The sequence below is a fragment of the Phaenicophaeus curvirostris genome, chromosome 14 (assembly GCF_032191515.1).
Source record: "Phaenicophaeus curvirostris isolate KB17595 chromosome 14, BPBGC_Pcur_1.0, whole genome shotgun sequence".
NCBI classification, from domain to species: domain Eukaryota; kingdom Metazoa; phylum Chordata; class Aves; order Cuculiformes; family Cuculidae; genus Phaenicophaeus; species Phaenicophaeus curvirostris.
The window spans coordinates 9,578,854-9,602,525 of record NC_091405.1 but is presented as its reverse complement, the minus strand read 5'-3'; the positions used below and the strand labels follow the sequence as shown (position 1 = coordinate 9,602,525).

The following is a 23,672-nucleotide window of genomic DNA, read 5'->3' as shown; positions in this document are numbered from 1 at the left end:
TTTAACTGGAGCAATGAAAAGTAATGGCATCCTTCATATGGAGTGGAGTATTCTATATAAGACATCATTTTAGTTTGCAAGCTTCACTGACTAATTTCAATGCATGCAAATAAATATATGCAGTTGAGGTATAAGAGCCTTACTTAGTGTCTTTATATAAATATATATCAACTCTCCAAGTCAGTATGTCGTACTGTCTCTAACTTCATTATCTGTTTTTAATTCTGTATGCAGACAGGATCTATCAGGAGCACTAGCAAATTCATATTCAGCTAGAGCTTAGAGATGGCTAATGATTAAATACCTAGTTAATTTTTCTGTCCTCCCCAAACAAGAACCTTTGGGTAGGATATTGTATTGGACTTAAATACTACGTAAGTATGAAGCTTAAGCTTCATCCTAGATAGTTAGGCAAATGTGAAGAAAAAAAAATGAGGAGAAAATATCCTGTCCAAGGAGCATTAACAATCAGAAGAAAAAAAAATTCATGTTACTGTGATACATTTAGTTATCGTCATCCTCCTCATCTTCAACCGGTTCTCGTAGACCTTCACTCTGACGAGTTTTTCCAGCCATTTCTAATAAGGCCTGAGCCTGAGGATCCACATCCAGGATACTCTTCTTGCCTTTTGTCTTGAAAACAAAGTAAAATACAGTCAATTTAAAATGCTATTGTGAATGAATCAATACCAGGCTATAAGAAATTGATGTACTCAAAAGTCCACAAATAATGTTGTTTGCAAGCTTATCACAATGATGTACACATATTTTCCAAGTGAAGCATTTAAGATTCATTGGTATATATCAAAAGATTTTTATTGCTGCGGTTATACAAAATAGTTATAAACTTTTCCTAAGATGGCAGTGAACTCTTTCAAGTTTATTCAAGTTACAAGCCAGCCAGAACATCCTGGTTAACCTGACCTCAGTTTGAAGTGCAGAGAACTTTTTTACAAAGATGATGTTCGTTTACAATTCAACATTTTTTCTACACTATTTGTTCTGTTTCTACTTACAGCTAAGTGTCCTCTGAACAGACAGAGCACATGAATTTAGTGTGAAAAGAAATGAAAAATTTAAAAAAACAAACAATACCAAAATGTGCAGACCAAAGAGTTTAATAAGGAAACAAATTACTGGGACACAGGAAACTGTGAAGAGGTCTCCTACTCACTCCCAGAAATAAAGTAGGTGCAAAAATACTATCATAAATCTACTGGTATAAATTTACTGTAAACCTATGGTAAAGGTAAAGCAATTGATAAAGAAATCTTTTGGGTTCTCTTCCTGAATTATAGCTTAGGCTTTACTTGAGAGCTTCCAGTGCTGCTTCCTGTATTACTAATACTGGGGTTTTGCTAGACCTGGATTCCATTCCTCAATATGAGAAAGGTCTTCTGAAATTCAGAATAAAGCACAGCTCTTCACAGCTCCCAGTGTTATTTCTTGTTGGCACCCTCAAGAATACCACTACTATTTTGCCATCTACTTGCAATAAAACATATGGCTCCATAGCACCAGTTAAAGAAAACATCATTCATTATAACAGAGTGACAGTGTTTAATCACAAAACTGTAACTGCAAGTTTTCCATTTGCACCTCCCCTTCCAATCAGGACACAACTTTACAGACTTCAGTTTTGTTCACCTACCCCTGTACTTTCAGGCGGGTCTCCCACTGCCCAAACTTCCATGGCATCCAGCGTAAAATCCTCTTTAGCTGACAGCTGGGGGCTGTTGTAGGTGGTGCATCGAGGTTTTGCTTTGCTGTGGCCCTTCCCGTAGTCACTGTCTATCCAGAGTCCGAAGTAATCATGTTGTCCACCCATACCCTATGAAACAAAGCAGCACGCTAAACACTTGCTGCACATGTAAAACATACTGGGCAAATTATGAAACCTAGTGTATAAATTGCTATTTTCAGTATTTATACCACATTTCTATGGGTATGTAATAAAGGCTTGAGGAAAAGGAGCTTCTGCCACTGTAAACAGTGTAATTACACAACACCAGCAGCCTACGAGCAACTCTGATACTCTAGTTCTGTTGGGCTTTCTCAGCTTCCATAGTTTAAAAAGCAGTTATTGTGGCAGTGAGAACAGCCAGAGGAGGGATCATCAATTACATAGATCAGGTAGCTTGTGCTGCTCCAATGATGTGGATACACGTAGCTAATTCTTCCAGACACCAGGGAAGGCTGCTAGGAAGGCTTCTGTGATAACCAGACTAGGAAAAAAGATTTCTTCCTAGAACCACCATAAATCTAACCTACATAAAGCCCACCTGCTTGGGTTAGAAACAAGTAACTCTCATCTTAGTTGGTTCAGCACTTCAATATACATATAAGCTTCAAGAAAAGCATAGACTCTGCCAGTGCTGTACGTGGTTCTCGTTATCCATAATTCACACTTCACCCTGATGCTTTAATGCAAAAAAAGAAAAAAGTTCCTACTAAAATTGTGGCACAAACATCACAGAGAAGGGATGAAAACTTCCTCGGAGAACAACAAATGAAACAAATCTGATCACAGCAACAGAAGCAAAAAAGCGTGAAACACTTCCTAACATCAGCCACAAATTCAATTTTCAAATTGTCCTTTCTTGATACTTACAAGTCCATTTGGCATTGTCTGTTGGCCGTGATTCAAATACATATAGTGGTCATTATACCCTGTGTATGTGTATACAGCAAGAGAGGGGAAAATAGAAAACAGGAAGCATCTGTTGTCACCTGTAAACAGAAAAGCATCTGAGGTCAGACAACTAGCCAAGCAATAACTTCCCTACAAACAGAATAGGAAAAAAAATATTGAAGAAGTGCAACTGAATAAATCAAAGACAGCAGGCGTGATCTCAGAAAGCCAATACCTATCTTCCACCAAAATCTAGACCTATTGTTTATTCTCAGTTAACTCTGTGCAGGGTCATAGAAATCAATGTGATTATACAGCTGTGACCAAGAGCAGAGTTAGAGGCATGACTAGTACATTACATTACCAGGTAAGGTTCACCTATCACAGGCTTGCATTGTATCATCTAAAACTGCCCAGCTGCTAGACCTGTTCAAACTGATATAAGTGCAGGCAGCCTTATTTCTGACTTTATTGACATACAGATCAGTTTATGGTTGATTTAGAATACAGTCATTATGCCCAGTTAGGTATTCAGTGCGGTGTGATCGTCTAGTACGCTACATGTGTTATTCCATCAGGAAAAGAAAACAAGGAAAGTGTTGTGTAATCAATGTAACATAACATTATATTAACTGACTGAAGTGGTAATTACCAAATACTAATTAAGTACAGGAATTGAATTTTTAATGTAGCAAAAACGAGGATTCCAAGCAGGACAGATTTTTGGAAAGCTATCACAAAAGTTCTTTCCAGAGAATTACAAAAAAAAATACAAAACTCTTCAAAGGAACAAAAAGTTTAGCTTGTCCAAAGAACCCTTTTGCTGCTGGATTTTGGAAAGGAAACAAAGACAGATGGTGTACAAACTAACAGGAGGCTTAACTTGATCTTTGACTGAGCTGTTCTGAGACAGAAGATTGCCATCTGCTGGACATCTTATTTAAACGCCAATTTATCTTCTATGCTGCATTTTCTTCACTGTCATTTCAATTTCAATCTATGCAACAATAAGGGTTAATAAATTTCACTGAGTGGAAAACTTGTTCCATGATCAGCAAGTCCTGCAATTTTAAAACTCCTATCAAATAAGAGACAAGCCATAAATGTTAATCAGTAATACACCTGCCTGGCTATAAAGCAAGAATAACTGAGCATCTATTTTATATTTTTCAAAAATTAGGGTTATTTTTGGCACAGCAAAACACACTTGTCTGCATGTCATGAAACTAAAATGACAGTATCAATTAAGTGGACAGCACTCTTGTATGTATAAAGAATAGGCAACATTTACCAGAGACATGAGATACTAGAAAAATTAAAATGAGTTTTACCTTGAAACTGTGGTTTCACCTCCCAGGAGTGAGATGCAAACCCACCAAAAATATAACCATCTAAGTCCTTTAAGATCACTATGCAAGGACCTTTGTTCACTATATGTCCACATAACTGTGAAAAGCTTTCTCCGTGAATTCTAGAAGAAAATAAAAGCTGCCACTTGTGCTGTAGCTCTGCAGGCAGATGGGAGTTGATGTACATGATAGATGGGATGTCAAAGAGACTGACAAGTCCTCTTCCTTTGATGCCTTTGCAGCCTGGAACCAGGTTGACTATGTCTTTGGTTTGGTCTGGGAGAGAATGCAGAACATGAAGGCCTTGCCTGATAACAACACTGAGGAAAATTGAGATCTGTGGAACTCGGTACACCCAGTCCTCAATGGCACTTTGATCAAAATTTGTCTCCATCAGCTGAGGACTCACAGGTTTTGTCCCATCTAAATGATAAGACACACAGGAACAGTAGTAAATAATCAGTTGGTTTTTAAGTGTAAACACATTATTCCGTTATTTTAATGAACATGAAACCACATATGAAAGGAGCCAGCAACAATAATGTGTCAACTGCATTATGCAGATGCATCCACAGAAACAAGAAGCAGTGACATCTATTGTTTGCACTGTCAGCTTCAAGAAACAGGGAGTCCCAGTTACATCGTATGAGATGTTCTTTGCAAGAGAGCAAAATCTATTATTACAAGAGTACAAAGATAAACCTATGCTTTGTAAAAGGACAGTCATAAATATGTGCACGTGCATCTGCATGCCCATCACCTGCAAGTCAGATATTTGTAAAATAGGCATGTTCCATGAGAAATAGTCTTGCATGTCCGCTTAAACTGGGACATCAAACCAAAGCTCTCCTGAATTGAAGGGAGAAAGCTGGTAAAGTAAAACAAATAAAATTCCCAAGTCATTTTGCAAAGCACTAGGTTTAAAATATTGGTCTCACCATTTCAATTCAAAGATGCGACCAGAGAGAAAAATTCTTGTGAGATCAGTGATTACGTGAGCTTTGTGCCATTCTGGGACACACTACATCAGTGCTGCTTACCTGCAAGCTTCAATTCTGAGAGCAGCTGAAAAGCCAGAGCCTTTACTCCACTGGCAGAATCCCTGGTGTTCTCCAAACTCCAACCTTTCAGTTCCTTCCTGTAGCTCAGTACATGGACTACAGACATGATTAGATCCTCTGTGAACTTAAAACGTTAAAAAAAAAAAAAATCACCATTTTGGCATTTCTTACATAAAATTGTCCAGACCTTCAAATAGCTTTCTGAAAATAAAGTCAAGTAGTACTAAAGCTGTGATCCCAATGGCAGAAATGTCTCTTCTCATGAAGAGACAGAAATAACAGGTGGTATGTCAGTCATAAGTCTTGAAAAGCATCCTTTTTCAAGACAATTTGTAAATGCTACTTCACAAACCATCTCCATAAAATAAGGTGGGGGGTGTGAGGGGTCGGTGTGCCTGTTCCAAATTTTGCAGTGCGAGGAGCTGCTAGTGAATTACTGTTTTGTGAGATCCCACTCTTTGACCTTGAAAGGTATGTATTTGATTCACACATCTTTCCCTGCAAACAAAGCTTTTGAAAGCATTTTGCTCAGTTACCAGAAGAACCAGCCACACCATAACCCTTTCTGGCTCTTAAACCTAGTCAGTCTCTGAACCCTTCAGAATGAGCCTAGGAGCAGTCAGTGTGCTTCCCAAAATCCAGATTCTGGTTCTCAAAGTAAGCAAGTCAGCATGGAGAAGCCCACAGCTGAAATGGTCATCCATGGTTTGTTTACACTGTTTGTCTCAGATCAGCAAGTCAGTGGTGAAGAGACTAAAAAAAATACAAGTCAGGAATCAGTGTTCTGAATATTGTGCTCTAAAGATTACCTTCAAATTACCCACTGCAGTCTGTGTTCTCTTACTGTCCCCCCAACACACATTTTAATGTTTACCTCTTGGACTTGTTTGCCTTTCACAGGCCCTTCTGTCTTGGAGATCATTCTCATTATTATGGTAATCTTCTCATCTGCATTTCCTTTTAAGAGGTTTGACATAAAAATTACAAACTGCTCCTTAGCGATCTTTTCACCCAGCCCAGATGATTTCCCAGTCAGGTCAATACTTTTCATTCCGTTGTATAACCGAACAGTCATTTGCTCTGGTAACGGCTCCCGCATATATGCCTACAATGAGAAAAAGAGCAAATATTAAAAATTAAGAATAACTAATACATTCCAGGTAATCTGTGCTGAGATATGTCACTATGAATTAAGGAGAAAAAGAAATATCTCTATAGTATATCCTTTCCAATATAATTTAGTGGTTTAAGTTGATGCTATTTTTCTACAAATGCCAGACTGTAAAAAAAAAAACAAACAAATATCGTAAAGCATTAACAGAATATTAGCAAAGGATTTCTACATAATAATTCCATTGTAAAGATTTACAACCCTGGCAGTCCAACATTTAAAACTGTCGTTTAATTCTGCTTTTGGTAGTTGAGCTCACAGATACTTAAAAACAAGAGAAAGTGTTTTCCATGTCTCAGTTTCGGCCTCAAGACAATGCAGGCAATGTGTTTAAACCTACAAGGCACATATAGAAACAATTCTGAGAATTTTCCCACTGCATAGCAACATCTGATTCAAGCGGGTAACAAAATTAAGATCGTGTGATTTTATAAGGCATCCCTGATGGGAATGCAGTTGAAGTAAAAAAAAAATTTCATTTAAATTGCATGACTTTGAATGGAAAGCTAACTGGTATACATCACCATACATCATAACACAGCGGGAAAAACTGACTCTGGATTCAAGAAACTTTCATAGCATTCAAGATAATTACATGGTTTAAAAATAAATAATGTAAAATACATCTACACACTAGGACACGATTACACAGTGCCTTTGGTACATAACGTGCTGAACACCTGACTTGGCTCCCACATACACGGGTGCAGCCCAGGGGGAACTGTGATGAAATCAATAGAGCCCCACCTGCATAAAAGCACCCCAGCCCTATTTGGTGGAGCTGCTACTACCAGTCTATGGCTGGCTCAATCCCACTCCAATTGAAGCCACCAGGACCGTTCCTATTTCACGTTCATGGCTATTGCTGCACATATAGGGTGAGATCCAATATGCCAAGCTCTACCCTGCTTTTGTTGACGTCAGTGGTAAAACTCCCATTGATTTCAGCAGAATTAGCAGCCATAGCCTTGCACATTAGAGTGCTCCACATTGAGGGAGGGATGGTCCTAGGGGGTACAGCTGTCATTAAGAGGCTTTCTAAAAGGGCTACATGAGCCTGAAGTGAGACAAACAGCAGGGAAAATAATTCAAACACTATACTCGAGGGCTTTTTACCTCACACTGCAGCATCTACTCTCCACCCTTCCCCACCCACCACTATCTTTGTTGTGAGTTTTGTTATGTTTATAGTTATTCCAACCAGCAGACCTGGGGTTCAATAAAGGAGGACTGTAAAAAGGTAACCTTTAATAAATATCTAACAAATTCATACCTCTGATAGTTTAGAATCCTTCAAAAAAGAATCTGAAGATACCTGCTCTACCTGTTTTCCAAGCTATGCGGTGCAGTCCAGAAGCTCTGTAGTTTCCTTCTAGTAAAGCACTGAGCTTAAGGTTACCACATGAGGTTATGCTTAGGGCCTTGTCAATATTACCAAACTGTTGCTAGACCAAATCTGCCAGGCATCAATCTAGCTCAGGCACAAGTATCAGCACCTACGAGGCAGGCATATGCCACTGCAATAGTCCCTGCACTAAGAAATTAGGCACCTACAGGCTTCAAATCTTCAAAAGATTTTAATTTAAGTTGGCAAATAAAAAGCAGGAAGGGAAAAGATAAATGTTCATCACGTCACACTAACCTAGAAGCAAAGCTAGGAGAGGAACTTCTTCTAGGACCCAATTTCAAGGACCAGTTTTAGGGCTGAAAAGCTGGGCAGCAGCAACACTGCTTCCAAACTGATGACAGCTCATAAAACAGCCAGGCTGGAGGATGGTTAAAGCTGGTCTGTTTGCATACCCGCTGCTGAATACCTTAGAATAACCTGCTTCTTTCATCAAGTTTTAATTTCATTCCATTAACTGTGTAACTTACATAAAAATGCACTTTTAATACTACATTCATTTGCCCACGTGGTTCCTGCCTAACTGAAATGACATATCAAGTATTGCAACAAATCATTTTCCTCTTCTTTCTTGATTAGAAAATGAATGCAAAGTTAATCAGAAAGCATAATATATTTTAATTAGCTAGACCAGGGAGCCACAGCTTAATCAAGCAAAATTGAATTATCTCCTTTTAATATGAGTGCAAAGATTAGACACAGTGATGCAATTGAGGGAGAAAGATATAACCATATACAAAACGACTTCTTGACAGCTACTCAAGAAAAATCTGTAAATAATCACACACTATAGACTCGAGGGAGAAAAGCATTCTTCCCATTTTTCAAGCTTCTGTACAAATATTTTCCTACATCCCATCTTACTTCAGAATCAGGAAAGCCGCAAATTGACCAAACAATGCAATTTAAGAGAGAAACACAAACCTGAAAGTCACTACTCATGTTAAACTGTAAGAAGAAGTTAAATATCCATTCTGTCCCAAAAGATAAAGTGTTAAACAGAGACGACAAGCATCCCTTAAAAGGTATTTATTGCCACACCTTTAGCTTCTTTCTGGAATTACATTCAATGCACTAAATCTCAGATATATCCGGAATAATAGATCATCTTGCCTGTAGTGCTGACAGAGTCATAGTTTTCTTTGTAGCTTTGCCATTTTTTGCTCCAGCTGAGCCACTTGATCCTGATAAGGTATCAAATATTCCATCTATGTCAGACTGCTCCTCAGGAAGAAATCTGGAAAGGTGATTCTGATAGGCATTGCTTTCTGCATTTCCCATATTTTCAACCTGAAGCAAATGAAAAAGAATAATAAACAAACAAACAGTAAACACAGAAATTTATCACAATGGCTATCAAAGACATGAAACAGACCAACATACCAGCCCAAGTCTTAGAAGAGGAGCAGATTACTACCCTTCTGGGAAACTACTAAATCTACTGTTTAGTCTCTGTATTCACTGGGATTCAACGAACTTGAAGAACACCCATGAACAGTAATCATGCTTTAAAAAATGATGATCTGTCAGCTCTTTGCTAAGCCTACCCTGTCTGCCAATTCAAACCTCATTCAAGTCTTATTAAATGGAAAAACCAATATGATTTAATGATTAAATTAACTGGTACAAAATGTCCACGAGTCTGTCAGCTGCAATACATCAGTAACATAAAGGGAATAGCCTGATTATGGATTATTTGTGGTAGATTATGCTAGATCTTTCTGATGCATTAATGGACTGAAGCTGAACCTGCCAATAACACATGGCACTAAAACACCATCACTGAAAAGTTCTGTAGGTGACATGAGAATGTTTTATTGAAGGACACAATGCAAAAATTATTCAAAAAAGCTGCCAAGAATCACAGTAACAATAAAATGTAACTGAGGGTGGTGGAGAACTGGAAGAAGCTCCCCAGGGAAGGAGTCACGGCACCAAGCCTGACAATATTCAAGAAGCATTTGGACAATGCCCTCAGACACATAGTGTGAATGTTGGGGTTGTCCTGTACAGGGACAGGATTTGGACTCGATCCTTGTAACCACTGTAAATAGCCTTCACATCCACTCAGGGTGGACATGCTCCTGGGGTAAAAACACAAAAAAGATGAGAAGCAGAATAAACCGCTCTTTTGTGTTTTTCTTTCCACTAACTCCACGTCCCTTCTGGCATCTTCTGGATCAGGATTCCCAGTTCCACTGTGTGAGAAACACTTATTCACTGGTAAAATATTGAAAAGGACAAAGTCTTCAAAGCAAAGGCAATAATATTTTTATTTTACAATCCGGTGCTGAATTGGATGCCCTTCTAAAAAAGGCATGCCATCTTGCAAAAGCAGTAGGTATATATACTAGTTTCAGACAAAGAACCATGTAAGTCCTCAAAGAATGTTTATTTTTTTTTAGGTTATCCAACCATGTCTAGAGACGTCCTTCAGGTTATCTCCTGACCCAACCACATCTCACAAATCAATTAAGCACATCAATAAATTCTTGCAGCCCTAAGACAGGTTATCTCTTAGAATCATAGAACATTTTGGATTGGAAGGAACCTCAAAGATCATCTAGTTCCAACCCCCCTGACAGAGGCAGGGAGAGGTCCCACTAGACCAGGCTGCCCAAGGCCCATCCAACCTGGCCTTGAACACCTCCAGCGATGGGGCAGCCACAGCTTCCCTGGGCAACACGTGCCAGGGCCTCATCACTCTCATAGTGAAGAAATTCTTCCTTATGTGTAGCCTAAACCTGCCCCTCTCCAGTTTATACCCATTGCCCCTTGTCCTATCACCACAAGCCTTTGTAAACAGCCCCTCCCCAGGTACTGGAAGGTGGTTATAAGGTCCCCTTGGAGCCTTCTCTTCTCCAGTCTGAACAAACCCAACTCTCTCATCCTGTCCTCATACGGGAGGTGCTCCAGCCCTTCGATCATCCTTGTAGCCTCCTCTAGACCTGTTCCAACAGCTCCATCTCCTTCTTATGTCGAGGACTCCAGAACTGGACACAATACTCTGGATGAGGTCTCACAAGAGAGGAACAGAGGGGCAGAATCACCCCCCTCACCCTGCTGGCCACGCTGCTTTTGATGCAGCCCAGGACACACTTGGCCACGCACATTGCCAGCTCATGTCGAGCTTCTCATCAACCAGCACCTCTTGACCTAAAACACCTACCTCTTACAAGACAATCCAATAAAATCCTGCAGCTCTAAGAGAGTGTTTATTCTTTCAGGCTATTTACCCATGTCTGCAGACTGTTCGCACACCGTCTCTAGATACAAGGCAGATTTGTAGTACAAGATAATGACACAGAGAAACCAGCGGCAGCAAAACTTATCAATTCATTCTCACAACTGGGCCCCTTTTTGCAGCCGAGCCTGTGGCACAGCCCTCCAGCAGCCTCAGGACTTTAGCCTAATCCCATCTTTCTGCCGTTAAGACAAACCGGGAAGGTAAAATCAGTGAAAAGCAGGGAAGCGCTGGGGAGGGGGGGGGCCGGCCGGGGAAGCAGGGGAAGGCGGAATCGGGGCAGGACGGACGGTTCGCCGGGTTATTTGCCGGGATGCTCAGTGCGGCCCCCCCCATCGCACCCCGCGGGGAGGCGAGGAGAACCCCCCCCTGCTCCGGGGCGGGCGGGGCCAGCTCTCTGCTTACCGGCGGGGCCCCTCTCCGCCCCCCTGGATGGGCCCTTGCAGTATCACACACACCCCCCGGCGCACCGGGCGGAGCTGGGGGCGGAGCTGGGGGCGGAGCTGGGGCGGAGCTGGGGGCGGAGCTGGGGGCGGAGCTGGGGCGGAGCTGGGGGCGGAGCTGGGGGCGGAGCTGGGGGCGGTCCTGGGGGGGATGGAGCTGGGGTTGGGGCGGAGCTGGAGCCGGGGGTGGAGCTGGAGCGGGGCGGGGGCGCTGGGGTAGGCGTACCGGTGTTGCCTGTTAAGGGGCTCCTCCGCCCTGAGCCTTCCTCTTAAGGGGAGGAACAGGCGTTGATCCCTTTTCTCTGTGCCAGGCGAGGGTTAGGCTGGATGTTAGAAGATTCTTCACTCGGAGAAGACTGGAAGAGCTTCCCCAGGGCAGCGGCAATGATGCCAAACCTGACAGTGTTCAAGAAGGGGGCTGGAGAGCAGGCCTTATGAGGAACGGCTGAGAGAGCTGGGGGTGTTCAGCCTGGAGAAGAGGAGGCTGAGGGGAGACCTCATTGCTCTCTACAACTACCTGAAAGGAGGTTGTGGAGAGGAGGGAGCTGGGCTCTTCTCCCAAGTGACAGGGGACAGGAGGAGAGGGAATGGCCTCAAGCTCCGCCAGGGGAGGTTCAGGCTGGACATTAGTTAAACATTTTTCATGGAAAGTGTCATTGGGCACTGGCAGAGGCTGCCCAGGGAGGGGGTTGAGTCACCTTCGCTGGAGGTGTTTAGTGTTTGATAGAAATGCTTGGATTCCATGATCCTGTGGGTCTTTTCTGTGATTCTATGACAATGCCCTCAGACACGTGGTGTGGATGTGGGGGTTGTCCTGTGCAGAGAGAGGAGCTGGACCCCGTGGTCCTTGTGGTTTCTTTCCAGCTCAGGACATCCTGTGACCTTCCTTGAGGCCCTAAAACATGGGACAAAAAGGTGAAAATTCAGGGTTGTAGCTGGGGCAGACCAGCTGCTCTGGCTTTCTGGGTCAGAGAGTGCTGAAGAGGCTTTAAAAAGCACTAGGGCAGATCCTAGAGGGTCTAAGGGAGAAGGTGTTGCCAGTCCTGATCCGTGTTGGAAGAACTCTCAGCTTCTGGGAAGGAAGAAGGTGTGTGTGCCTGTACGTGGTACACACGCACCGATGTCATTCTTGAGGCATGCCGGGGGCAGTCTCTATGGCAGGAGATAAAACATTAAAATGTCTCAATGAATAGGTTAAATTTCTACGTTGTGGCTGGCAGAATCACACCAGTTTGCAGGCTGAGAAGTAAAAAGGCTGTACAAGAACTGAAGGACAAATGCAATATAACAGGGGCGGTGCTTAGGGTTGGGTGATGCCTTCAGTCAGAGACACGAATACTTACGGAGAAAAATTATACCCTCAGTGGTTGCAAAATGGGTCCCAGAACTTCTTGATCAACAACTTTCCATCTCAGGTATGTTTCTCGCCTTGTACTTTCAGCCCCAGGGTTTGGTTCCTGTAATGTATCAAGGCCTTTGACTTCATGGCAGTGACACCTGGTTTGTCTGTGGTCTGTCTGATTCTGGTTGGTTTGTTTGCAGCTAGAGGCCAGTGTGAAGCCTCCTTCCAGGGGAAGATGTGCAAATTCTCACAAATCTGGTGTTCTTTGTGTTCCTGCAACCAGATACCATGGAACAGGCTAGCAGCTTTGGCATTTAATTTTCCATTATAGACAGAAAGCACCTTTGTTTCTTCATACGTACAAGAGAAAGAAAATTATCTGTAGCATGGCAGAGCTCCCATTCTTTTGTTCTTTTGCACCAGATAAAAATCCTGATAAAGTTCCAAAAATACCCATTTTTTAAAAAAATCTTGATGGTATGCAAAACTTCCTAAAAAACTGTAGGATATTCTTCTTGTCGCCACCTCAGAATTAGGAACACATTGACCAGAATTCCAGGATGGTCACGTTTGAATAAATAGAGGCTGATTCAGATTTTTTATGGCCATTGCTAAAGTGATGGAAGTTTACCAGTTTGTATCTGCTGGATGAGGGCATAGGAAGCAAAACCAGGGAATGAGCGGGCAGTTCATTTAATATCAGCACAAGTTCAGCAAAGCTCGTGGGGAAACCGCTTGAGACCTATTTGTCCACACGGTGGCACCGTATGCTTGGAAAGTTCTCTGTGCAGCCTACAACTCTTCAAAGTGTGTTTAGATTCCCACGTTTATAGACTGCAGGTTTGTAGAAAACCTCCCTTAAGCAATTATTTTCACCTCTTTCTCATTAACTCTGCAAATGTTCTGTGGACCATGAGAACAAAGCTGCATTGCTGGCAAAGCTCCCTCCCTGGGCTACCTGAGCAAGTCCTGGAAATAGTCTGCTGTGATGGTATTATGAATTTCCAGCTGATGCCTAAGGAGAAAAATGAAACACATAGACTTAGAAACATAAAGCTTTTTCTTAAAGTTAGGTCTTTTTTTCTTTTCTTTATTTTAACGGCTAAAATTTCTGTGGACATATGGTTTCATATGTAAATAGATTTTTTTTTAAGGGTCACATTTCATATTGTAGCGCTATAGGATATCTTTTTAGTCTGAAAACACAGGACTAGAATTTCTAGTCTAACTGACTTTACACCAAGACTGACTGGCAGACTGACTGATCAATATCTTCTTCACAAACGTGATTGCTTCCTGACCTCTCTTCTGTAACTGTTGAGCTCAGAACCAGACAAAAGCATCTGGCCTTCCTTAGCTCCAAGCAGCTGCTTTTGCAAAGAAGAGGTGTGCTGCTTTGCCCTGTTTCATTCAAGTCTTGGCTGTGTGCAGTGGAGGTGACTCTGCAAACTGTGGGTTTATTTGCCCTGCCTGTCAATCTGAACCAAGTTTCCTGCTGCTACTGGGTAGTGTTTTGTCACTTGCCTATAACACTGGGCTGTGATCTGCAAGGCAGACACACTCTTAAAGCCACAAGATGCTAACACTAAATTACAGAGATTATGCTCCAGCTGTAGGGGAATTTCTAGGTTGCAGACTAATACCTTTTCATAGCTTTTTTGCACTGGGAATTTATAATAAGCTAGAAACCTGGTTCATAAGGGTAATTGTTTGCAACACTCTTTAAATTACTCACTTCCTTGTGTATTTTCAGATGCTGTAGCTAAACTAGTTAGGTGTTTCAAGTCACTTTGTTTCTGCCAGTAGGAAAGAGAGAATACACTAAGAAGCCTTTTAAGGACATTCACGAATATACTGGCATATAAAAAAGAGGAAGGAGGCACAAAAAGATTCTATAAACAATTGTGGCTAATTTTGTGAACTAGTGATAAATGTGTATTTGTTTGCTGAGTGAAACAAACCAATCCCACAAATCCTCAAAATATTTTATTTAAAACACGGTACACTTTTGACTTGCAATTTGGTTTCATTAGCTTGCCAAGACTATAGAACATCTAAATAGCCTTAGTTCCAGGTAATGCTAATAATGCTCTCCTTTAGTCAAAGGAATTATTGCCAGTTAACCTAGAATGTAAATGATGAGCTGAGCAGCTGTGTATTTATAGCAAGCAGTTCTCTTTTCACTAGAATATCTTCACTAGAATATCTTCCCATTTCCTTAATTTTTTTTTTTTTTTTTTCCTATCTTGATTTGGAACAGTGAGAAATTTTGCTGGTCATCAGTCTTGTATACATATGTTAAGGGGGATGCCCTCTGGTAGGAGTGATGCAGAGAATCATTCTAGTTCACCTTTGATATGACAAATACCTTCTGCTGTGTTCTTATTAAAGACCAGCTGAGAATGGAACACCTTTGTGCCAGAGGTAAAGAGTTACAGATGATTTCTTTTCCAAAGAGCTTGTAATCGGCTGCATTCACACATGCATTGAGCACAAAACCAGACCTCTCTGGCCAGAGGCATGAGAGAATTTTATGAATGAATTTATGAATGGTGACATCACATCAGTGGCACTTTTCAGCAGGGTACTTTGGGGGTATATTCCCCTTTTGGAGTATAGTGCCCTTTTGGGAATGGGGAGATTGTGACTAAACTTCCAAACAAGCCATTGAGCTTCAGAACTTTCTTCCAGCCTGTAGTCTAAATAAGAATTAAGTCATATGGGGGCAACACATTTTATACTTTTCCCTGTGATTTCTCAGCATTTTAGTTAAATGATATTCTAGAACTGTGGCCTTTGCAAAAGAGGTCAAACTTGACCTCGTTAAAACAGCAGAGCCAAATTATAGATCTTTGTACATATTTTAGGGTCTAGGGAATACAAAATACATTGTATCTATTTTTGATGCCATTAGACTATTTTGGTGGTAGACTTGAATTTTTATAAGCCACCTACAGTCACAGTAATACCTTCATAGTAAATATATATAATAAATATATATAGTAAATATACCTGCATATACCTGCACAGTAAATACCTGCAAAAATGTTGGTATTTGATTAAACTAGTCATAGGGTGAGCCTACTTATCTGTAGTGTGACCTCAGCACAAAATTCCTTTGACTTTAAAGGTATAGTCAAAGCCTACATATTGATGCCCTTTTATATATGTTTTACTCAGCTCTGCATTTAATTGGGTGCTGTGATGACTATAACCTTGCAGTTACATACCTGATTCGTCTTCTGGGTTTTGTGGCATTGCCATATAAGGCTAAAAGAAAGAGTCTGACTGTAATCAGGGCTGTGTCTTTAGGTAGTCACAAAGGAAGTTCTGCATTTTTCAAGTCTTTGCACTTCCCTTTACAAAAACCTCTGCCTGCTAGTAACCAGCTTGCTTCTGTAAAAGGAGAAAGAAAGGGTGCAGTGAAAAGGCGAATCTGATTATGGGTAGAGATAGTAAATACGCAGTATCTTAGAAAATGTAGTTACAGGTAGGATAAAAGCCTGCAGTCACAGCCTATTAACTGAGAGGAAACATATTGTCACTGAGATGGGGCCTCTATGTCTACAACAAAACTGCAATGCCTAATTTTACTAAACTGTAGTATGTCTTGCATAGATTACTCGGGGCTATGGACTGGATTCTAGTGAGTGGAAGAAATGCATGATCCATAGTGAGGGAATAATATGAATATGAAATTCTCCTAGGCTGCCTTAGCCTTTTCTTTCTTGGAATAGCGTAGCGTGTGTTTTGACCAGGAGGTAGATCTAGAGATCCAATTTTATTTTATAAAAACACTGCAAATTATCAGTTAGCCTAAATACATATATAGTTTAATAATCAAAGATGTTGAACTAGGACTTACTTTGTTGTTACTAAGAGATTTACATAAAGAAAAAGCTGATTCCCATGTCTTTAATAAATCAGCTTCCTTTCAGTTTATTGAATACAGGAAGTGCTAGGCAGCTAAAATGTAAAAGAATATAGTTTGCGTCAGGTGTTCACAAAATATATGCATAAACTGTATTTCTGTTTATGTAGCTGCTCCTGCTGTGCATACAATTGTGATTGCTCATTAAACTGAGAAATGTGATTGTGCATCAAACTGGAAGATACAGCAATTATAACTTAGTTCATGCCAAGGCCTGTGGCCCAGGTTGGAGAATGAAACCTTTTCCTTTAAGAAAATAATCTTCATATAAACTAGAGTGAATTTAACAAGGCAAATAGTCTTTAACAAGGGAACCTTTTCCATGAAACATGCAGTCTGTGATACTTAAAAACTGTACACAACCACTTCTGTTTATTTTCTGTTAGCCCGGGATTGAATTAAATACACCAGATTACTTACTGCGTTATCTAACTCTTGTGTATTGTTTGCAAAGGTTTATAAATCTGTGTTTAGTAAAAACTGTAGTGGAGTAGAGCAACTCTGTAACTGAAAAAGAGGTCAAATGGGAGAATTCTGTCTCTCACTGAATATCAACAGTCCTTGATTTCATTTCTTTTCTGTTGGTTTTTTTATTGTATTCTTTTGATTTTTTTTAAAAAGGCTGTTTTCTGTGAAGGAATTTTTGAATTTGTCCAGGGTATTTGTTCTAATAAGGAAGTTTTCCATAACGTCTGACAATTCATAAGTTTAGCTATATATAGTACTATATATAGTACTTCAGGATGAAAAGCAGAGAGCCCGTGTGCTCTGGATGGAAACAGCAAGTCTCATTTCCTCAGAGCACAGCCTGCATTTCCTCTGCTTCAATTTTAGTGTGGGCAACACTACACATAGCAGCACTGTGGCCCAGATTTTTTGGACTGGATATGAACACAGATAGTCTCGCAGTGTGCTCTCACATTGTGTTCTTGTGCTTAGACTGTTTGGTCTACCGATTCAAACCCCTGGAAGTGTTAACATCAGCAAAGACAAAAAGGTAAAAATACAGGGAAAAGCCCCACAGTCTTAGAGCATCATATCTGGCAAACAAAAAAAACCCAAGCGTTTGAGTAGGAGATGGAAAAAATCTCAGTAACATTCCTGAACTCGTTTGCACCCTTGTTCACCTCTTTAATACATACAGACTCTCTTTCTCCAAACACTGGGGGAAACTCCCTTAGAAACATCTTAGATTTGTAGTTACTGGTGAAGGAAGTCTTTTTCAGCAGGACAGCTGTGTTTCTTGGCAATGTACAACATTTATACCCACCATGTAATGAGAAACTGGTGTTTTGTCATTTGTTGTATGGTCAAGTGTTAGGTTTTGAAAAGGAGCGATGGAAACATGATCAGGGCTTGTGTGATTTTAAGAGCCATTAAATAAACTAATAATTTCTTTAGGGTGTTTGCAACTAGCATTGCACTAATTTATTTGTTACTTGAAGCTCTTTTTCCCATATCACTAGTTTCTTCCCTACCACCTAGGCTGGATTTCATCTATTGATTTTCTTTCTGTTTAGTGCAGTTTATTTTTCAACAAAGCTCATCTTTTTGACTGCTTTCTATATTTCTGTCCAGGAGAAATGGAGTGTGCCTATTGGAGTCCAAAGTCCTTGGCTTACCTTTCACTGAGTAAACAAGTGCCTGTGACAGGATAGTTATTGCCAAAAGTAATACTTGCCAAACCAGTGCAGACTATGGAAGCTCCCAACTGTTCCTGACTGCTCAGTGCTGAGATCTCTCCTCCAAGGTATCTGGTAAAATGTACCGGTACCTTCACAAAGAAAGTGTGGCAGATATCTCTCACAGATGCTCTCCGAAGCAGAACGTACCAGCTTTCTCTTTATTTGCTGTTTTTAAGTTGTACTTTATTACATTAGAGTGAAACCATCTTTAACAACAAGTGGTCTTAAGCTGTAAATCTGACTTTTCTCCACAGTATAATGAGCTGTCTTGAAGGTCAGACTGGCTTTTTACACCTTGGGCCCTGTTGTGCCTTACACAAGCAAGAGTGTAACATGTTTTTATGCTGAGTAAGGCACCAGTGAGATCAAGATTGTACCAGAGAGCTGTGATAGCTTTGAAGGGCTGCTATGTAAGTCATCTGCTGCTGGAGGTGACTCGGGGTGTGTGTGTCCCCAGACAGGGCTGAAGTGCAGGTTAAAGTGGTGGTTTCCAACATTAAACAGGAGGTGAATCACAGATCAGAGCCCAAACCAACAAGCTCTACCAAGCCTTTTGGTTGGGCTCTCTGCTGGCAGCTGATGTTCAGAAGAAGCAATTTGAGATTGGAAGGGAAAGAAATTGAAGCAGTGGAACACTGTGTGCAAATGGTTGGGAGCCACTGGGGAAGAAAATTAAGCTCCTGAACTAAGAGGTGGGAAAACTCTGAAAAAAAGCAAATAACAGGTTTGTTTCAAGGGCTGTCCTTGTCTTGCTCCATGGCCTCGGGCAGGTTAGTTGTTTTTGTGTGTGTCTCTAGCTTGTGGAGTCGTGCTGCAAGTGCCACAACTGTACTCAAGTGCTGTAGCAATAGGCTTTCTAACAACATGCGGGAAAAAATAGCATTGTAACAAGGACTCCTGGAGCCCCTTTTTATCCTCATCATGCAGAAGGAAACTCCCTCCCTTAGGTGTCTCCTTCCAGAGCCAGCTTGCCTGCCCAGCAGTGGAGTTGTATAGAACAAAATGTGCTGGTTCCAGTGGCTGGAGGTGCACCATAGATCCCCTCATAAAAAAAACAGCCACACAGCTGGAGGGAGTGTGAGGCCATCACTAAAACTGTGTTAAATGATACCTTATACCAGTCAGGAAGAGCAGGCTGTTTCTATGGCTACTGCTGCCTTTCTCACAAGTACATGTACTGTTGGTTCTGACAAGATCCCGTTGTCTTATAGAAAATAAGTACTTACATACTGCTTTACTCTGCAGCATTTGTTGGGCTAGTGAATACCTAACTTCCTATAATAAAGACATTTTCCACTTGATGTATTGTTATAAAAGGATTTTGCTCATCTCTGATTTATAAATATATCCAGTTTGGCCTCTAAAATCCTTGTTCTGGTTTCCATGGCAACAAGTCTGATTCCTGTTACTTCATCTTGGGTGGGAAAGAGTTGCTGTCCCTTTCAAGTAACAGTGCAATGGGCAAGCAAAATGATTGCCTTGTAGGAAATTCTGGAGGCCTGTGATCAGAAACCAGCCAATTTTTTGAAACCTGAGTGAGAAATGCATGAGAAGAACGGCATTACAAACTTAGCACAGGCTTGAGTTAGATTTTTTTTTTTTTTTGTACACAGAAGGTCAAGAGTAGGTAATGTAGTCATGTACCACACCGTTACGTACTTAACAAACTCATCAGGTAGCTCTGGATAAGGCTGCATTGGCATGTAGGACAATAACCAGACAAAGAGGATCTAGGCAGTCTGTTCATATGGTAACATTATATGTGAATTAGTACTGAATGCACTTTGTTTGAAACAGACTCTCACTGTCTATTTTTTTTCCTTCAGTGGATCCCATTTTCAGTAATGCGCTGCTAGGACTGGCTCTTTCATAGATCATTCATGGGTCACCCATATTCAGTACATTTGAGACTGCGGGTAGTAAAGGCATCATAAATAATCCACAGCTGCTTTGCAAAGATCTTTCTAGTGTATTTTTGCACTTCTGACATTTCCAGGAAAAATGAATGAAAGTAGGCAGCTGCTGGTACTCTAGGGTGCAAGTGGTTTAGTAACTGCTGTTTTATGATGATAAATAGGAGGGGTTTGCAAACTCCTCAGAAAATCCCCAGAGAGAGTATTGGCTCCCTTTTCCTGCAGAAAAGAATCACGATATACATCTTTGTGAGTACTAAGTACCTTCAAATGTGTACTCCATAAGGTTGCAGATGGAATGTTCATCTTTTGCTTACTGTAAAAGTCTTCTAATTTATGTAAACAAAGAAGTTACATGTCTAAAATGGAACCATAACATCTAAAATATCATTGTACTATAGCATTAGAATCTCATCTGCATTTGAGCTGGAAGCAGCATGATAAATCATCTAGCTCCTCCTTAACCAAGTACAGAGTTGCTCCAAGTGTTTAATTCAAATGCTGGAGTTTCCAGCCCATCTTTTGGAGCGGATGATCCAAATCTAGGTAAGGTATTCTCCATTCAGACAGGGTGCAGGAATACCTCATTTAGGCATGTTTTATCAATACTATTGTAATGTGCACAAAGAGAAATCTCATCTGTAATTCATGTTTGAGGCCAATCTTTGAATCCTAAACAAAGAACACGTATTCCCTAACTATACAATACCTAATTTATCTCACGATAGGATGAGATTGCCAACCGTACATAATGATCATTGAAAGCCAAGCACAGTTAAGAGAGAATCAATACCATATACAACACAAAAGTGGTTTAGTGATTGCCTTAAATAACCATGCACAGGTTTTCCTTTTTGTCATGACTAAAACACAATGATCAGCCTGCTGTAACAGCAAGTCCCTTGGTGAGAATGAAGTCATAGCACTGCAATTTCTAGTTGCACAGACAACTTGAAACAATATAAATGCGCTTGTTTTCTGTGCCCTACTGTTACATGTAGGGGATTAAAAAAATGAGTCATTTGCTGGAAAACGTACTGATCCCATGGCAGCAGGATGACTCTTAAGACAGCTCTTGCATTCTGTAAAGGCTAGTTATAAGAGTGGTGGCTGATAAATTTTTGCTTTGACTAAAGCAGGGACATAGAAAGCAGACACAACTGAAAACAATGAAACTTATGTAATTGCATATTGCACTTTTAGCTTTTCAGATATCAACTTTTTCTTCTCTAAATTGCTATCATTCTTGGAACACTTCTGTGGTTTTATAACTCCAGGGTATTCAAAAAGACATGATTTTTATGTGTTTGAGTTTGTCTTTATTTCTCGCGGTACACATCATACAATATTGCACCCCACAGAAGGATTGTGCAGAATTTCTAAATATTGTTTCTGGCTCTGTTTGGAAGTTCCTCCAAATAGTTAACTGAGTCCTGCTTTTCACGTAGCCCAAGGCAAGTTTAGAGGAACTAAATGTAACATGAGTTAGTCATCCTTAAATAATCTTAAAGCAGGGAGCCCTACATTAACAGCAAGCTGATAATAAGCTCTGCAGAGCCATCTCCAGTATGGCTTTTCTCATGACTTGGAATAAATTCATGAGCTGTCATTTATTTCTTTGTTTGCCTTTTCTCAGCTGGAGAATTGGCTGTCTGGTTGCTGAAGAATCAATTATTTTTGTAAAATTTAATAGTACTGTCTTAGGATCACACACATAGAAGCTGGCATAATTTAAGACATGATAAAAATGAATAAGATGCTGACTCTGTTATGACTATGTGATTGGTGCCTCTTTTTTTTTTTGTGCTAAAGGATAACTTCTGTGTTAGAAGAACAGCAAAGAATGGGGTTAAAAGGGACCAGCAGACTTGACTTAAGCCTGTTATTTTTTATTTTTGTGGGCTTCTGTTGTCAGACCATCTGCAGCTGTTGTCGGTCAAGCATTGATCTGACCTCTAAGTGGTAGAAACCCATTCTATTCCCTAGTGGGTCATTCAAGCATTTTGATTCTAGCATTTAAATTGGATTTTGTTCAGGTTTATTTAAATCCATTATATCAACATTTAAAAAACAGAAGCCCTCCCACTCTGCTGTGAGGCATCCCATTGTATACCACTATTTTGTTCTTTTTTTGTGTCCTATACATATTCATTTCCCTTAATCTTTGATGCTAATGCATGTTTCCTTTTTCCATTCTTTTTGTCTTCTTGATTATTATTAAATGTCTGTATGATACTTAAATGTCATAAAAGCACCAAGAAATGTTACACACTGGAGGAGAACACAATAATTTATGTTTAAAAAGCCTTAAGCATGGTAATACCTGCTTTTCAGGTTGTGGAGCTGTTCTGACCATCTCTCAGGAAAAAATAGATCACTTGAGAGAAATAGATTTATGTTGTTGATGGTGTTTTGATTTTGAACTTTGATACTGAGATTGGAGGTTAAGAAATGAGTCCTGTCTTCTCTCTGGTTCATCTCTGCCCTGACTTGATAATGGGTCACTTGGAACTTTTGGCTGGTTTCATTAATTATTAATGGTAACACATGGCAAAAGCAATTAGGAGATGCACTGGATGTGGGGGGGTCTGATGATGGAAATGTAAAAGGGGCAGTTATCAATCTGAAAATAAATTAGAGTGGCAACTGCCAAAGAGGAGGGGTAATCAGCAGAAGGCTTAGGTGTCACTGGAAGAATAAAGAGACATGTTATTTTATTTTACAATCAGATGCACATCTTAAGTTACATTAAAGTGAAAATTCCTGAAGTAGAGCATATAGTTCACATTAGTAGTAGATTACTTAGCTGAACTGTGGTCTATGTGAATATGCATTTATAAACCTTTACAAGAATTTTGGTACTTGTTGAGTGTATAGAAAAAGCAGTAAGGTATTCACTGTTAGGGAACTGCATACCTAGACAAACAAGAATATAACTCCCATCCATGCATTTTAGTAGCTTTCGTATGTATTTATGCTGAGGGGAGAAAACAGAAATCTTGAGATCATGGAATATGAGCTGCTACGTAACATGAGTGCTGTTTGAAGGTGACTTTTTTCCTCCACCAGCCGAGGTAGTCTAATGCACAATGACACCCTGCTACTGTATAAAAAGGTCTGTATGAATTTGCCCCAAGGAATTTTAGAGCGTGAGGGGTTATTTCTATGGTTTCTCCCTCTCTTTGCTGTGTAGACGCTGTGCATCGTAACAAAAGCTCGTGTTCTGGTAGTTTCAAAATGACTGAAAATATCAAGAGCAGGAGGAGTCCATACATTTTCTTTCTATCTCCCTAAAGGAAAAAACTACATTGACAAGCTTTATGTACAGCAATAGCATCTTATTTGAATATCTGAAACAGTTCCTGAGAGAGTGATGTTTTCAAAACCCTGCCCTAGTCTGTGATGTATTGCCAAGGCTTGCTGGCCTCCTCTAGATGTTGTCAGAATTCAGTGTCCAGGAGAGCTTTTCCTCACAGCCACAGCAGAGCCATCTGTG

General features: G+C 40.5%; 1 protein-coding gene across 1 annotated transcript; it reads right to left on the bottom strand.

Moving 5' to 3' along the window:
- Window positions 1–35: 35 nt before the first annotated feature.
- MEAK7 (MTOR associated protein, eak-7 homolog) lies at window positions 36–9,141 on the bottom strand. The gene is made up of 8 exons (XM_069868633.1): window positions 9,002–9,141; window positions 8,732–8,908; window positions 5,917–6,147; window positions 5,022–5,166; window positions 3,964–4,404; window positions 2,612–2,730; window positions 1,652–1,831; window positions 36–633 (listed from the first exon to the last, which is right to left on the bottom strand). Exons 2-8 carry the CDS (start codon window positions 8,897–8,899, stop codon window positions 505–507), a joined length of 1,413 nt encoding a protein of 470 aa, XP_069724734.1. The 5' UTR covers window positions 8,900–8,908; window positions 9,002–9,141; the 3' UTR covers window positions 36–504.
- Window positions 9,142–23,672: the final 14,531 nt, after the last annotated feature.